The sequence below is a fragment of the Theropithecus gelada genome, chromosome 11 (assembly GCF_003255815.1).
Source record: "Theropithecus gelada isolate Dixy chromosome 11, Tgel_1.0, whole genome shotgun sequence".
Lineage (NCBI taxonomy): Eukaryota > Metazoa > Chordata > Mammalia > Primates > Cercopithecidae > Theropithecus > Theropithecus gelada.
The window spans coordinates 66,077,533-66,094,767 of NC_037679.1; the positions used below are offsets into that span (position 1 = coordinate 66,077,533).

General features: G+C 38.2%; 1 protein-coding gene across 1 annotated transcript in view; it reads right to left on the minus strand.

Annotated features, from left to right (window-relative positions):
• Positions 1-17,235, minus strand: part of CRY1 (cryptochrome circadian regulator 1) — a 103,314-nt gene that overhangs the window by 13,942 nt on the left and 72,137 nt on the right. Inside the window, exon 2 of the mRNA XM_025403485.1 lies at positions 16,264-16,372. Within this exon, the coding sequence (XP_025259270.1) occupies positions 16,264-16,372 (109 nt within the window). The remainder of the gene's footprint in view (positions 1-16,263; positions 16,373-17,235) is intronic.

The following is a 17,235-nucleotide window of genomic DNA, read 5'->3' on the forward strand; positions in this document are numbered from 1 at the left end:
GGGGAACAATGTACACCAATTTTAATAGTCATTTTTTCTATCATAACAAAAAGTGAAAAAGCTGAAAATCTACATATCAAATGATTATACATAAATCGAACTTTGAATATACAGGAAAAAGTAAACAATTTATCAATTAAAAAATACGTAAGTAACAAATGCATAACCCATTAGATTCCAGGCTTTATGCTAGGCAACAGACAATCTAGCAAAGCAATATGCTTAAAACCAGCTCTTACACTAAATGTGTTTGTAGAACACTTTACTTTTTCAAATTACTCATACTTACATTATTTCATTTGAGCCTCAAAAAAACACTCAGAGTTTGGCACTTTGGTTAGTATTTCCATTTTGGTTTATTTTTAAAACTTAGGGATTTGCCAGAGTTCACAGAGAGCCAGACCACCTGAATTTATGTCTGTTGAGTCTAAGACCTGATCTTTGACAAACTTTTGATAGTTGATATGGTATAAGCTGCCTGGCTGAGGTCGTGTGTGAGTGTGTGTGTGTGTGTGTGTGTGTGTGTGTAAATATTTTCTTTCTGATTACTAAAAAATGTTAACTGAAAAATTTGGAGATGGTAATAATAATAGCAGTTACTTATTATCAGGAGCTATATTAGTAAGTTCTGTACATCTCTTTACACTGATTTTAAATGAGGAAACTGTGACTTAAAGGAATTAGTTGATTTTTCTTAAGCATAATTTTTTTTTTTAAATTCTAAGTCTATTCTGATTTATCTCATAAAGAAAAAGTTCTACCATTGTTTAACTGCCTATATGGTAACATACTATAATTCACCAAACACCTCCTGATTAGACAAGGGCTGTTCCAATGGTAGGTTAAAAAAGACTGCTATTCTAGGCTGGGTGCGGTGGCTCAAAACTGTAATCCTAGCACTTTGGGAGGCTGAGGTGGGTGGATCACCTGAGGTCAGGAGTTCAAGACCAGTCTGGCCAACATGGTGAAACCCTATCTCTACTAAAAATAAAAACATTAGCTGGGTGTGGTGGCACATGCCTGTAATCTCCCAGCTACTGGGCAGGCTGAGGAAGTAGAATCACTTGAACCAGGAGGTGGAGGTTTCAGTGAGCTGAGATTGTGCCACTGCACTCCAACATGAACGACAGGAGTGAGGCTCCATCTCAAAAAAAAAAAATTGCTATTATAAACTTTACAGTATATATCTTTACCTTTATGCATACATCTTACAAATTTTAGGGTATTTATCCAATTTTTTCGTAGAAATAATCCCTTGGAAAACAACTGATGGATCAAAGATAAGCACATTCAAAATTCTGATAGGCTGTCAAATTAGGTACCCGAAAGACTGTACAAATTTACATTCCCATCAGCAGTGCACCTAAGTGCTTGATCTCCACACACTTGCCAATAATATGTATTAGCAATCATTTTTTGTTTTGTTTTTTGTTTTTTAAGACGACGTCTCACTTTGTCACTCAGGCGGAAGTGCAGTGGCATGATCTCGGCTCACTACAACCTCCACCTCCCAGGTTCAAGCCTGCCTCAGCCTCCTGAGTAGCTGGGATTAAAGGCACACACCACCACAACTAGCTAATTTTTATATTTTCAGTAGAGATGGCGTTTCGCTATGCTGGCCAGGCTGGTTTCAAACTCCTGATCTCCATCTACCTCGGCCTCCCAAAGTGCAGGAATTACAGGCGTGAGCCACCATGCCCAGCCAGTAATTGTTTTTAAATGTCTGCTAAACTACTAGGAAAAAAAATAGTATCTCATTAAAAATTTTTTCCGTTCTTAAAAGTCCTGAAGAGTGCACATCAAGAAATTAAGGGCTGTTGACTTTCAGGAATAAAATTTGAGCGTGTAAATAACTTTTACATTCTGCAGCATTGCTCAGATTTGTTAGTATAAACTTGCTATTTTTGAAATTTAAAAATAAAATTAAGATGAGAATAGAAAAGCATTCTATTTATTTGTTTTATAGTGAGGTAGTATAGAATAGTTTAAAAACACAGGATCTAATAAGTTAGACTTCCTAAGTTGAAAGACTGGCTCAACTACTTAGGCAAGCTGCTAAACTCTCCATGCCTGTTTCCTAGTCTATAAAATGGGTAGAATAAGTAAGGTGCAGAGACAGTGCCTGACACATAATAAACCCTATGTAAGTATATGCTACAGTAAAGTGAAAACATTAACCATATTATTGGGTTGCTAAAGAATTAAATAACATAACGCACATAAAGTGTTTAGAACAGAGCACAGTGCATAGCAAGCCCTCAATGAATGACAGCAATTCTTTTTCTTTTCTTCTTTTTTTTTTAATGAGTTAGGGTCCCACTCTGTTGCCCAAGCTGGAATGCAATGGTGCAAATCATAGCTCATTGCAACCTCAGACTCCTGGACTTGAGCAGTTCTCCCACCTCAACCTCCCGAGTAGCAAGGACTACAGGCATGCACCACCATACCCAGCTAACTTAATTTTTTTTTTTTTTTTGTAAAGACAGGGTCTCACTATATTGCCCAAGCTAGTCTCAAAATCCTGGCCTCAAGAGATCCTCCTGCCTCAGCCTCCCAACATGCTGTGATTACAGACGAGAGCCAATGTGCCTAGTACGATTTAATACTATTTTTTGAAAAATAGTATTTTAAATCTTAGGTAGTAAATACTGAGATGAGTCAATAAATAACACTTCCTGCCCCTTTTCCTTCTTGAGTTCAGTCACGTAAGCCAGGGGGCTAAAGATAAAAATATCAGCCATATTATTAGCAAAGCTGAATTGTAGAAAACTGTAGAATTCAGGACAGGTAAACTTGCTAATACTATTTCACTGCTGAATCAAACAGATTCACCTACTCAATCATAAGCAGCACCTCCCTGCAGTGTGGTCTTTCCCTATAAAACGTATTACATAGAAGAGGAGAATACAATGTGTGTTCTCTACAACTAAAAGAAAAGGAAACGTCTGAGCTAAACTAGCCCAGCTCCTTCTCCTAAACTCACCAATGAGATCATTCACTTTTCCTTCCCTGGGGATAAATTAGTGAACATCTCTCCACAAGAAAAATGAAAATCTAGGGAAGAGAAAGTTTCCTAAACATTAAATGTATTCATTAATACACTAAATATTTATTGTAATCCTAATTATATGACAGATACTATGCTAGAAGCCCCTCTCCTGGAGCTTATTGAAAATGAGTGGCAATACAGAGGTAAATTAATACATAACTTTTAGGGGAAAAAATGCTATGATAGAGAATACGGGAATGGGGTGTGAGGTGGTAAGCTAATAATCCACACTCTGCCTTCCATGACTGCACTGGTTAGACTTCAAGTAAGCTGTAGAAGCAAATATCCTTGTTTTTTCCTATCTTGGGTAGAAAGCATTCAGTGTTTCACCTTTAAGTATGATTTTGTGTTTTTTTGTAGACTTCCTTTATCAAATTGCTATTTAGCACTTGATATGGTTTGGCTGTGTCCCCACCCAAATCTCATTTTGAATTGTAGCTCCCATAATCCCCACATGTCATGGGAGGGACCCAGTGGGAGGTAACTGAATCATGGGGGTGGGTTTTGCCTGCGCTGTTCTCATGACAATGAATAAGTCTCACGAGGTCTAATGGTTTTTTAAAGGGCAGTTCCCCTACACACGCTCTCTTGCCTGCCACCATGTAAGATGTACCTTTGCTCCTCCAGGCTGTCCTCCTTAGGAGGACAGCCTGAGCTCAGGAGTTTGAGACCACTCTGGGCAACATGGTGAAACCCCGTCTCCAATAAAAATACAACAATTAGACAGACATGGTGGTGGGTGCCTGTAATTCCAGCTACTCAGGGGGCTGAGGCAGGAGAATTGCTTGAACCTGAGAGGTGGAGGTTGTAATGAGCCAAGATTGCACCACCACACTCCAGCCTGGGCAACAGCGATACTCCATCTCAAAAAAAAAAAAAAAAAATTTACACACACACACACACACACACACACAGAGCCAGGTTCACGGCCAGGTGTGGTGGCTCATACCTGTAATTTCAGCATTTTGGAAAGTCAACATGGGAGGATGGCTTGAGCACAGGAGTTCGAGCTCAGCCAAGGTAACATAATGAGACTACATAGTGTCTTTACAAAAAAACTTTCTTTAAATAAAAAATATTGCTAGATTCAATTTAGTGATTTCTGAGTCTTTGTTTATGGGGGGCACTTGGCTATACTTTTAATTTTTTCCTAAACTTTCCTTGTCAGGTTTTGGTAGCAGGATTATGCTGTTCTCATAAAATGAGTTGGGAAGTAATCTCAATCTTGTTTTCTGAAAGAGTTTAAGAAGGAAATATTTCCTTCTTAAATATGTGACAAAATTCAAAATAAAGCCATCTAAGGGCTTGGAGTTTATTTATGGGAAGGTTTTTAATTATAAATTCAATTTCTTTAAGAGGTATAGGGTTATTCAGGTTTTCTTTTTCTTCTTATAAGAGTTCTAGTAAGTTATACTTTTCAAGAACTTTTTTCATTTCATCTCAGATGTATAATTTATTGGCATTATAGTGATTACGATATTCTTTACTATGCTTTTAAAGTTTGGAGAATCTCTAGTGATGTCCTCTTTCTTATTCCTGATATAGGTAACTTGTATTTTCTTTCTTTTTTGTCCTAATCAGTATTCTTAAGAGTTTATCAATTTTATTAATGTTTTCAAAGAACGAGCTTTTGGCTTTGCTAACAGGAGACAAAAATCACATCAGCAATTTGAACATGAAAAATTTACGAGAGCAACTCATTTTATTGTGCTTTGCTTTATGGCACTTCTCAGATATTGTACATTTTACAAACCAAAGGCTAATGGCAACCCTGCACTAAGCAAGTCTATTGGTGTCATTTTCCCAACAGCATGTGCTCACCTGTGTCTCTGTGACACGTTTTATCAATTCTCACAGTATTTCAAACTTTTTCATTATTACATCTGCTATGATGACCTGTGATCTCTTTTCTTTTTTTTTTAAGAGATGTGGTTTCACTGTATCACCCAGGCCGGTCTTGAACTTCTGGCCTCAAGTGATCCTCCCATTTCAGTCTCCTGAGTAGCTGGCACTACAGGTACCACAGCCACTACACTCAGCTTTTATCAGAGATCTCTGATGTTACTATTGTAATTGTTTTGGGGTGCCATGAACTGCACCCATAAAAGAAGGTGAACTTAATTGATAAATGTAGCGTGGTCTGTCTGCTCCAACCGGCCTCTCCCCCATCTCTCTCTCCCTTTCCTCAGGTCCTTATTCCCTGAGACAGCAATATTGAAATTAGGCCAATTAGTAACCCTACAGGGGCCTCTAAGTGTTCAAGTGAAACAAAGAGTCACACATCTCTCACTTTCAACCAAAAGCTAGAAATAAGCTTAGTGAGGATGGCATGTTGAAAGCTGAGACAGGCCAGGCTGGGCACGGTGGCTCACGCCTGTAATCCTAGCACTTTGGGAGGCTGAGGCGGGCGGATCACGAGGTCAGGAGTTCAGACCAGCCTGGCCAACATGGTAAAACCCCATCTCTACTAAAACAAACAAACAAAAAAAACGGGCATGGTGGCGTGTGCCTGTAATCCCAACCTGGGATTACAGGTTGCAGTGAGCCAAGATAGAGCCATTGAACTCCAGCTTGGGCAACAGGGCGAGACTCTGTCTCAAACAAACAAAAAAACAAGAAAGAAAGCTGAGAAAGGCCAAAAGCTAGGCCATTTGCACCAGTTAGCCAAGATATCTACGCAAAGGTAAAGTTCTTGAAGGAAATTAAAAGTGCTACTCCAATGAACACATGAATCATAAAAAAACAAAGCAGCCTTAATGGTGATATGGAGACAACTTTAGGGATCTGGATAGAATATCAAACCAGATACAATACTCCCTTAAAGCACAGCCTAATCCAGAGAAAGGCCCTAAGTCTCTTCGATTCTGTGAAGGCTGAGAGAAGTGAGGAAGCTGCAGAAGGAAAGTTGGAAGCTAGCAGAGGTTGGTTCATAAGGTTTAAGCAAAGAAGCTGTCTCCGTAACCTAAAAGTACAAAGTGAAGCAGCAAGTGCTGGGTGGAGAAGCTATAGCAAGTTAACCAGATCTATCTAACCTAAGATAATGAATTAAGGTGGCTATACTAAACTACAGATTTTCAGTGTTGATGAAGTAGCCTTCTATTGGAAGAAGATGTCATGTAAGACTTTCACAGCTAGAGAGAAAAAGTCAATGCCAGGTCAGGCGCGGTGATTCATGCCTGTAATCCCAGCACTTTGGGAAGCTGAGGCAAGCAGATGCTTGAGGTCAGGGGTTTGAGACTAGTCTGGCCAACATGGTGAAACCCTGTCTCTACTAAAAATACAAAAATTAGCCAGTTATGGTGGGGCACACCTGCAGTCCAAGCTACTCAGGAGGCTGAGACAGGAGAATCACTTGAGCCCAGGAGGCGAAGGCTGCAGTGAGTCAAGATTGTGCCACTGCACTGCAGCGTTGAGTGACAGAGGAAGACTCCGTCTCAAAAATAAAAAAAGAAGAAAAAGTCAACGCCTAACTTCAAAGCTTCAAAGGACAGGCTGACTTTTTTGTGAGGGGCTAATGTAGCTGGTGACTTTATGTTGAAGCCAATTCTCACTGCCCATTCTAAAACTCCTAGGGCCCTTGAGAATTATGCTAAATCTACTCTGCCTGTGCTCTTTAAATGGAACAACAAAGCCTAGATGACAGCACATGTGTTTACAGCATGGTTTATAAATATTTTAAGCTCTCCGTTGAGACCTACTGCTCAGAAAGAAAGACTCCTTTAAAAATATCACTGCTCACAGACAACGCACTTGGTCATCCAAAAGTTCCAATGGAGATGTATTAGGGAGATTAACATTGTTTTCATTCCTACCAATATAACATCAGTTCTGCAGTCCATGGATCAAGCAGTAATTCTGACTTTCAAGTTTTATTAAGAAACACATTTTGTAAGGCTATAGCTGCCATAGACAGTGATTCTTTTGATGGTCTGAGCAAAGTAAACTGAAAACCTTTGGAAAGGATTCACCATTCTAGATGCCAATAAGAACATTTGTGATTCATGGGAGGAGGTTAAAATATCAACATTAACAGCAATTTGGAAGAAGTTGATTCCAGTCCTCATGGATGACTCTAAGGGTTTCAAGACTTCCGTGGAGGAAGGAACTACAAATGTGGTAGAAATAGCAATAGAACTAAAACTAGAAGTGGAGCCTGAGGATGTGACTGAATTACTGCAATCTCATGATAAAACTTGAATGGATGAGGAGCTGCTTTCTATGGATGAGCAAGAAAGTGGTTTCCTGAAATGGAATCTCCTCCTGGTGAAGATGCTGTGAACATCAACAAAATGATAACAAAGGATTTAGAATATTGCACAAATTTAGTTGATGAAGCAGTGGTAGGGTTTGAGAGGACTGACTCCAATTTTCAAAGTTGTACTGTGGGTAAAATGCTGTCAAACAGCATTGCATGCTATAGAGAAATCTTTGGTGAAAGGAAGTCAATTGATGTGGCAAATTTCATTACTGTCTTAAGAAATTGCAATAGCCACCCCAATCATCAGCAACCACTATGCTGATGAGCCAGTAGTCATCAGCATTGAGGCAAGAACCTCCACCAGCAAAAGATTATGACTTGCTGAAGGCTTAAATGATCACTAGCATTTTTTAGCAACAAAATATCTTTAATTAAGGTGTGTATTTTTTAAGTCATAATGCTACTGTACACAGAAAAGACTACAATATAGTATAAAGAAAATTTTTATATATATGCACTGAAAAACAAAAAAATTGTGACTTGCTTTATTGTGATGTCTGCTTTATTGCAATATTTACTTTATTGTGGTGGTCTGGAACCAAACTTGTAACATCTGCCAGGTATGCCTGTATCAAGAATTGTAATTGTTAGCTACTAAAAGGTGGTCAACAATGACAAGGAATAAAACAGGAGATAAGGCTACACTTCAGTATGGTAGGTAGTAGCCACTAGGCCACGTGTGGCTTCTGAGCACTGAAATGTGACTAGCTGGCATTAAGATGAGCTGGAAGTGTAAAATACACACAAGATTTCAAGAACTTCATATTTTTTTAAAACTCCTTTTATATAGAATATTTTAGATATACTGTGCTGAATAAATCATTAAAATTAATTTCACCTGTTTCTTTTTACTTTTTTAAAGTGGCTATTAGAAAATTTTAAATTTAATATGCTTTCTGTTGGATGGTACTGCTCTAAGATGTTCAAAAGTACCAATTGCAGAAAGCAGCTGCCACCTCTATGGGGAGGGAAAATAAGCAAGGAATGAATAAAAAAACTTAACAAAAGCTCCCTTCCACTAAGTCACTGAGATTCACGGGTCATTGGATGGAGCGTGCTGCCACAGGAACACACAACCTTCCCTGTAAAGAAACTTACCAGAGGGCAGTGACCAAAACTGTTTCATACCAATAACCTGTTGGTTGGCTGAGAAACTTCCTGGCAGGTATGGGCTAACTGGAGGTGATCTGTAGAAGCTGTCCACCAGGTGGCATAGAAACTTATCAGCGGATATAAGTAGGCTTACACAGAAATTCACCAGAGGGTGTATGTAGGCTGCAGCTGGTTCAGAAGGGCTGCTGAGGTGAATGCTACTGACCCTCCTGCATACTCATCTGCTGGCCCAGGGAAAAAAAGCACAGGTATATCAAGAAGAAAAGTTCTCTCCTGCTGTGACCTTGCAGAGCACCACCAACAATGTCTTTTGATAGAGCTTAATATCTAGCCAGCTGGCAAAGGAGAAATGTTTACAGTGTCCAGCTCCAGTATCACACAGTAGGGCAAGGTGGGTTTGGCGCTAAGAAATAATAAACTAATTAATGTATACCAATTTTCTTTATTGTTTTCTATTTCACTGATTCCCATTCCTCTTTATTTTTTGTTTTCTTTTTACTACCTACTATTGGTTTAAAGTGTTCTTTTTCTATCTTTAAGGTAGAAACTTAGTTCTTGATTTTTCCTTTTCTAATATTGAAATATTATATTAGAAAAATATTAATTTTCCTCTAAGCACTGCTTTATCTGAATTCTGTAAATTTTGATATACAGTCTTCCCTTTATCTGCAGGAAATTGGTTCCAGGACCCCCTGTGGATACCAAAATTCATAGATGCTCAAGTACCTTATATAGAATGGTGTAGCATTAGGATATAACCTGGTGTGTCTATATATATATATTTTTTGTGTTTCTTTTTTTTTTTTTTTTTTTTTGAGACAGAGCCTTACTCTGTCGCGCAGACTGGAGTGCAGTGGTGCAATCTCAGCTCACTGCAACCTCCTGGGTTCAAGCGATTCTCCTGCCTCAGCCTCCTGAGTAGCTGGGATTATGGGTGTGCACCACCATGACTGGCTAATTTTTGTATTTTTAGTAGAGACAGGGTTTTACCATGTTGGTCAGGCTGGTCTTGCACTACCAACCTTGTGATCTGCCAGCCTCGGCCTCCCAAAGTGTTGGGATTACAGGCGTGAGCCATCATGCCCAGCCTTTTAGAGACTTCGTTTTCTCAATTCTCTAATGGGTTCAAACAAAATAAGAGAGAAAAAAAAAAAAAAAAAAAAAAAACCTCTATAATTCTGTGTCATATTCACTTTCATCTCATTGTTAATATGGGAAACAATGATCTATTGTGAGTTTTTACATCTTAACCAGAGATGGAAGTCCCTAGCTACTCTTCTTTTTTTTTTCTTTTTTTTTTGAGACAGGGTCTCGCTCTGTTGCCCAGGCTGGAGTGCAGTGGCATGAATATGGCTCACTGCAGCATTAACCTCCTGGGTTGAAGTGATCCTCCCACCTCAGCCTCCTGAGTAGCCAGGACCACAGGCATGCACCACCACACACAGCTAATTTAAAAAAATTTTTGTAGAAATGGGGTCTCAGCATGTTGTCCAGGCTTATCTCCTTGTAAGAGCAGGTTTTTATTTTAAGCAACACGTAATTACCTTTAAATTTCAATACTTGGATTTAACAGTAAGACTGCAAATAGCACCAACATATTTTCATTTGAGTAACTCGATATTCACTTTGCAATTTTTTTTTAGAGAGGGTCTTGCTCTGTTGTCCAGGCTGGATTAGAGTGGCATGATCTCAGCTCATTGCAGTCTCAATTGCAGGCTCAAGTGATCCTCCTACCTCAGCCACTGGAGTAGCTAGGAGTACAGGTGTAGGCTACCATGCCCAGCTAATTTTTAAAATTTTCTGTAGAGACAGAGTCTCACTATGTTGCCCAGGCTGGTCTCAAACTCCTAGGCTCAAGCACTTGGCAATTTTAAGCACTAATATTTGTATCTATTTTTGTGTATTACAATTACTTGTTAATCAGAAAGGAGTATGAACAACTAAATGAATATAAAGTTCTTGGCTTGGCGTGGTGGCTCACACCTGTAATCTCAGCACTTTGGGAGGCCAAAGCAGGCAGACCACTTAAGGTCAGGAGTTCGAGACCAGCCTGGCCAACATGGTGAAACCTCATCTCTACTAAAAATACAAAAATTAGCTGGGCACGGTGGCACACTCCTGTGGTCCCAGCTACTCAGGAGTCTGAGGCATGAGAATCACTTGAACCCAGGAGGTGGAGGTTGCAGTGAGCTGAGATTGTGCCACTGCACTCTAGTCTGAGTGACAAAGTGACACTTGGTTTCAAAAAACAAAAACAAAAACAAAACAAAAGAAATAGAACTCCCAAACAATTAAAAAAAAAGTTCTGAAGTCATAATTAATATACTGTGAAAATAATTAAGAAATGTAAAATTTGATAGTAAAACTAAAAGTTGTAAAGCACATATGTCCTAGGAGAAGGCATTTATTTTTAAATTGACAGTAAATTAAACAGTATAATTACATAAAAATGTTAAGCTACCTCAGAAAATAATCCAAATACAAAGAAGTAAAACTCTAAAAATTTCCATCCATCCATCCATCATCCTTTCCTTCTGTTTCATAACTCTAGTCTTGGGGTCTAAACTACTATTTATATACTGAAGAGTCCTAAATTTAGTCCAGACTTCTCCCTGAGCACTAGACTTGAATGCCTTCTCAACATGTACACTAAGATGCCTAAAAGGCATCCCAAATTAAAAATTTATAAAATGAACTCCTTATTTTTCCCTTAAACTTGTTCCTCCATAGTCTTTGTTACTCCATTAAATGGGAATCCATCCTACCATGTGTCCAGGCTAAAAACTTAGAGTCATCCTTGACTCTCATATATCACATACAGGCAAACCTTATAGCCTCTATTTAAAAAATATATCCAAAACCCTACCACTTCTCAACACCTCTATAGCTACCCTGGTCCTGGTCATCATCATCTTATTCCTAAGTAACTGCCATGGCTTCCTAACTGATCTTTCTGCTTCTTCCTCTACAATACTTCCAACCCCCTGTGTATTCTCCACAAACAGTCAGAGAAATTCTTTTAAATCATGAGTTAAATCATGTCACTCTTCTACTCAAAACTCTCCAATGGCATCCACTTCAGTCCGAGTAAAGGCTGAAGTTCCTAACATGATTATAGAGCCCTATGATCTGGCTTCCAGCCACCTCTCTGACGCCATTTCTTCTTTTCACTCACTGTGCCCTAGACACTGGCCTTCTTGTTGTTCCCTAAACAAATCATGCACATGTCTACTTCAAGGCCTTTGCTAACTGCTGTTTCCTCTGCCTTCCATGCTCCTTCCCCATGTTTCAGTTAGCTTAGTGGAATTATTAATTCTCAAAATTCTGTCAGGTAACTGGATAGTTCTTTTATTGGTTTCACTTGGATCTGCTCATGAGGCTGTAATTCACTGGCAGCCTGGCTGGGGCTGGAGTGCCTAAGATAGTCAAACACACATCTCAGACTTTGATGTTGGTTGTTGTTTGGTCCAATCTCTGTATGTGGCCTCCCAAAGTTAGATATTCTACCCCAGGCTTTCTTACATGATAGATGGAGCATCCTAAGAGGGGAAAAGTAGAAGTTGAAAGGTCGCTTAAGGCCTAGGATTTAGAATTCACAATGTCTTCTTTGACACTTGGTTAAAACAAGTTATAAGGGCAAGTCAGGTTAAAGGGGGTAGGGAAATAAATGCTACCTTTTGAAGGAAAGAGCTGCAAAATATTGTGGATATGATATACCACACCCCAGATGCATGGCTCACTCCTTTCATGTTTGCTCAAATGTCACCTTATCAGTGAGGCCTTCTATGATTCTACATAAAGTAACTAACTTTCCCTCACCTTGACATTTACTATCCCACATTTCACTCTTGTCTGTAGCACGCATCACCACCTGACATTGTACATTTACTTATTTGTTTACTATCTGTCTCCTTCCACTACAGTGTAAGCACCATGAAGATAGAAATTTTTTGTTTGTTTCACTACTGTATCTCCAGCACCTCGGACACAGCCTTGTATATAGCAGGCACTCAATCAGTATCTGTTGAATACATTCTATCAAGTATGTGTCATGAATTAATAAAGCAAGATCCAAAGTAACTTAAAAAAGCATAATATAAATTTTACTGTTGAAAAATGGTGGCTTTATATGTTCTTTTATTCTGTGATTTTGAACAAAACATTTTATAATGCTTCAGTGTGGCCATCTATAGACTTTAGCCATGTGTCTCTGTTTCTTAGATATAATGAGGCCGGGCACAGTGGCTCATGCCCGTAATCCCAGCACTTTGGGAGGCCAAGGCGGGTGGAGACTCCTGGATCCTGAAGCCAGGAGTTTAAGACCAGCCTGGTCAACTGGTGAAACCCTTTCTCTGCTAAGAATACAAAAATTAGCAAGGTATGGTGGTGCATGTCTATAATCTTAGCTACTTGGGTGGCTGAGACACAAGAATGGCTTGAGCCTGGAAGGCAAAGGTTGCAGTGAGCCAAGACAGCACTACTGCACTCCAGCCCGGGCAACAGAGCGAGACTCTCTCTCAAAAAAAATAAAAAACAAAGTCACCTTGTTAGCCTATATTAAGTCAAAGTTTAACTTAGAAAAAAAACTAAGTAAAAAAACGCCAGAAAAAATGATGATAGTTTATTAGATATATATGTGTTTACTTATGTGTGTATAAAAATGTTCTGACCCATTCCTGAATCTACTCCTTATAAACAGAATAAATTGAGTGAATGACACAGAAGAAAGATACATACTAGGGGAGATATCAGTACTGGAGCCACTGCCACAACTATCCCAATTAACTAAGGGCACTGTTACCAGGTCTAAACTAGTCTTACCTCCAATGTGGAAAACCAGATTAATTACCTATTAAAAATCCCACTACTTGCTGTACTAGAACCATATTAAGACCTGAGACACTAATTAAGTGACTCAGCTAGTTAATGACAGAAGAATCTTCTCCCTCAGAGAAACTGTGGTTCTGATGGTTAGGGTGAAGGTGGGGGACGATATGCTTTTAATTGTATATCCTTTCAGCCTTTTTTTCCTAAAAAAAAGACACATGCATGTTGAACCTATAAGCAAAAAGTAAAAATCAAAACATTAATTCAATAAAAAAGGAATTAATTCCCTCTATGGCTCTAGATATGGTAAATAAATCTAAAAGGAAGTTTTCATAAATGGCATTTTATACAGACTACTATATGCAGCTAAAGAAAAAATCAGAATAAAATAATAAGTACTATATGTATATGTATGTGTTCATGTATTTGTATATTATGGCCCATGTGGAAACCCTCTGCCAAATTGATAAGATAGGACATCATTTAAATACAGAAGATAGTTTGGCCCAATAATGTGCTATTTTAGGCAGAAGAAATCTCAAAACAAAGAACACTCGCTGGTTTGAAAAACGTTGGTTCAAAACAAGTAAATAAGAATTTTATTATTTTAAAGTAACTAGGGTTAGGTGCTATGGCTCATGCCTGTAATCCCAATGCTTTAGGAGGTTGAGGGAGGAAGATTGTCTGAGGCTGGAAGATTGAGACTAGCCTGGGCAACACAGCAAGACTACCAAAAAAAAAAAAAATTAGCCGAGTATGGTGGTATACAACTGCAGTCTTAGCTATTCAATTCTGTAGTCCTAGGATCACTTGAGCCCAGGAGTTTGAGGCTGCAATGAGCTACGATGGCACCACTGCACTATAAGCGGGGCAACAGAGCGAAACTCTGTCTCCCTGGCCCCAAACAAAAAAAGGCAACTCCACTTAGGATTCATTTTATTTATACCAAACAGATTTAGAGATAGGGTTGAAACAATTATCCACACACACTCTTACACTCATGAGTTGCTGATAAATTATTATCATTGCTTCTGATATGCTTTCTTGTTAGAACTCTCCCAAATACCTAGGTTAAATTCTAAGTTGATGTATTACAGTTGTGAACACTCTTTAATGAATGTAAATTTTCACTAACATTAAATGTGTCTTTCATACAAGCAAAAAAAAAAAAAAAAAAGTGGGGGGCTAAGTAATGTTAATTTGATTCCCAGCACTGGGGATTGATCTTCTCATTCACAGAAAGGAGCTGTTCCCTTCTACATTAAGAAATACAAATAGAAACACTGCTATTTCAAAATCTGATGAATCAAATGCTTCAAGAAAAAGCAGATACACATTTATAAAGTCTAATAGTTGATATGGTTTGGAATCTATGTTCTCACCCAAATCTCAAGTTGAATTATAATCCCCAGTGTTGGAAGTGGGGCCTGGTGGGAGGTGATTGGATCATGGGGGCAGATTTCCCCCCTTGGTGCTCTGATTGTGAGTGAGTGCTTGCAAGATCTGTTTTTTTTTTTTTTTTAAGTGTGGCACCTCCCCACTTCTTCTCTCTTCCTCCTGCTCTGGCCATGTGAAGTTCTCACTTCCCCTTCACCTTCCACCATGACTGTAAGTTTCCTGAGGCCTTCCCAGAAGCCACTATGCTTCCTGTACAGCCTGCAGAATCGTGAGCCAATTAAATCTCTTTTCTTTATAAATTACCCAGTCTCAGATATTTCTTTGCAGCAATGTGAGAATGGACTAATGCAGTAATAAACAGGAAGAGATGAATATAAAAAAGGCAATGAGGAAACTCAGTTTCTGGTCTGGGCATTTCCATGAGCTAGTTGTATGATTTTGGGCAACTCATTTACTCTCTAGGCCTAATTTTTTTCATTTCGAAAAATGGGAAGAAATAAGACTAGGTATTTTAAACATTTTTAAAGATTTTTAAGCTCCTACTAAGTTTTTTAAAAAGCACTACAGTGCCAGGCGCGGTGACTCACACCTGTTACCCCAGCACTTTGGGAGTTCGAGGCAGGTGGATCACCTGAGGTCAGGAGTTTGAGACCAGCCTGATCAACATGGTGAAACCCTGTCTCTACTAAAAGTACAAAATTAGCCAGGCATGGTGGCATGCGCCGGCAATCCCAGCTACTCAGGAGGCTGAGGCAGAAGAATCACTTGAACCCAGGAGGCAGACGTTGCTGTGAGCCGAGATCGCACCACTGCACTCTAGCCTGGGCGATAAGAGCGAGACTCCATCTCAAAAAAAGAAAAAAAAAAGGCACTACACGTTCTGTATTATTGGTAAAATGTCCATTGTTACAACTCTTTGACCCAGAAAGTCTTCTAAGAATTATCTCACAAATGTACTGGCCCATGTGAGCAAAGATTCATAAATGTGGACAAGTATGTTCACTGGCATTTGTATTAACAAAAGGCCTACAGAGAAAATAATTAAACGTTCAGTAGAAAGCTAGTTTAAAAAATTATAGCCATCTACAAAATAGAATACTATGAAGTCATCTGAAAGACTGAGGAAATGATATGGAACAACTTCTATATGGTTATGTGAATAAAGCATGGCAGAGAATGGCGTGTATAGTGTGTCATTTCAACTTTTAACAAAGGGGATAGTAACACAGACACAAACACATGGATGTGTGTGTGTGTGTGTGTGTGTAATATGCACACACACACAAAAATTCCTTTTTATGCAAAAAATATTTCTAATTGGATACACAATAAACTGGAATTGGATACATAAGAAACTGGTAGTAGTTGTTGCTTCTGGGAGGGGAACTAGCAGTTTAAGGTAGAAGAAAGATTGAACTTTTCATTGTAAACTATTTTCCCACTGTCTGATTTTTACCACGTGTAGCTTTTTCATTAAATAAAGAAAAAAAAACCCACAAAAATTTTACCTGAAAATACTTATATTCTCTACACCTTAAATTAGCCAAAAAACCTTATTTACCAAATATGTAACATTCTCTGAGAAAAGACTGTTTTCTGCAAATATTTTTCAAATTACCTTGAAAAGCCTGGGAAACACATCTGCTGGTTGTCCACGAATCACAAACAGACGGGAGTTTAATTTTCGTAGATTGGCATCAAGATCCTCAAGACACTGAAGCAAAAATCTAGAGAGAAGAAAATATTATTTAAATTATTAAAAATACATATTTAGAAGACATAAATTATTACAAAATCATGTTATTCTAAAAGTTGAAATGCCAACCTATCATCTTATTACCTCTTATTGATATATAAATTACTTTTTCCAAAAACCATACTAATATGTATTTTTTAATTACAGCACAAATTACCTAGTATTTTAATGAAATACTGAATAAAATCACTAATTTTCATTAAAGTGACTTAGCAAAAATTTAATTTGTGAACATAAAAATATATAAAGAAGTATCAAAGCAATTAAAGAAATTGGTTTCATTATTTAAACTTGATGAAATACTTTCTACACGAAAATGGCTTTTCATATAGAAAGGAAAACTTGAAAAATCTAGAATATATGCTACTGGGGGGAAAAAACCAGAAACATCCTATATAATGAATAAGCAAGTGAATAAGAATATCATGGTAAAAAGGAATCTGAGGGGACCAAAAAAAAAAAAAAAAAAGAATATGAGTACTTTTCTGTAATATTGTAATCATTTAAGAGATTGAAATCATAATGCCCATTTTCAAGTTTCTAATTTATTAAAAAACTAATAATAAGTAGATGCCAAATTATGTGGTTATTAATTCTCTGAGTGTAGAAAATGCCAGATTAACTTCTAAAAATAAGAAAAGGTTTCATGGAGTTGGGGTGGAGATTATAGCTTTTTTCAATGAAGTAAGTAGTAACAAGGCTTACACATGACAGACATCTAGGAAAATTCTGGGACAGTACCAGGAGACTGCTTACTTTGCATCTTCTGTTGTGAAGAAATGGAACATTCCCCAAGAGCAAATTTAAAAGAGATATCACCCATGGAAGGTCCAA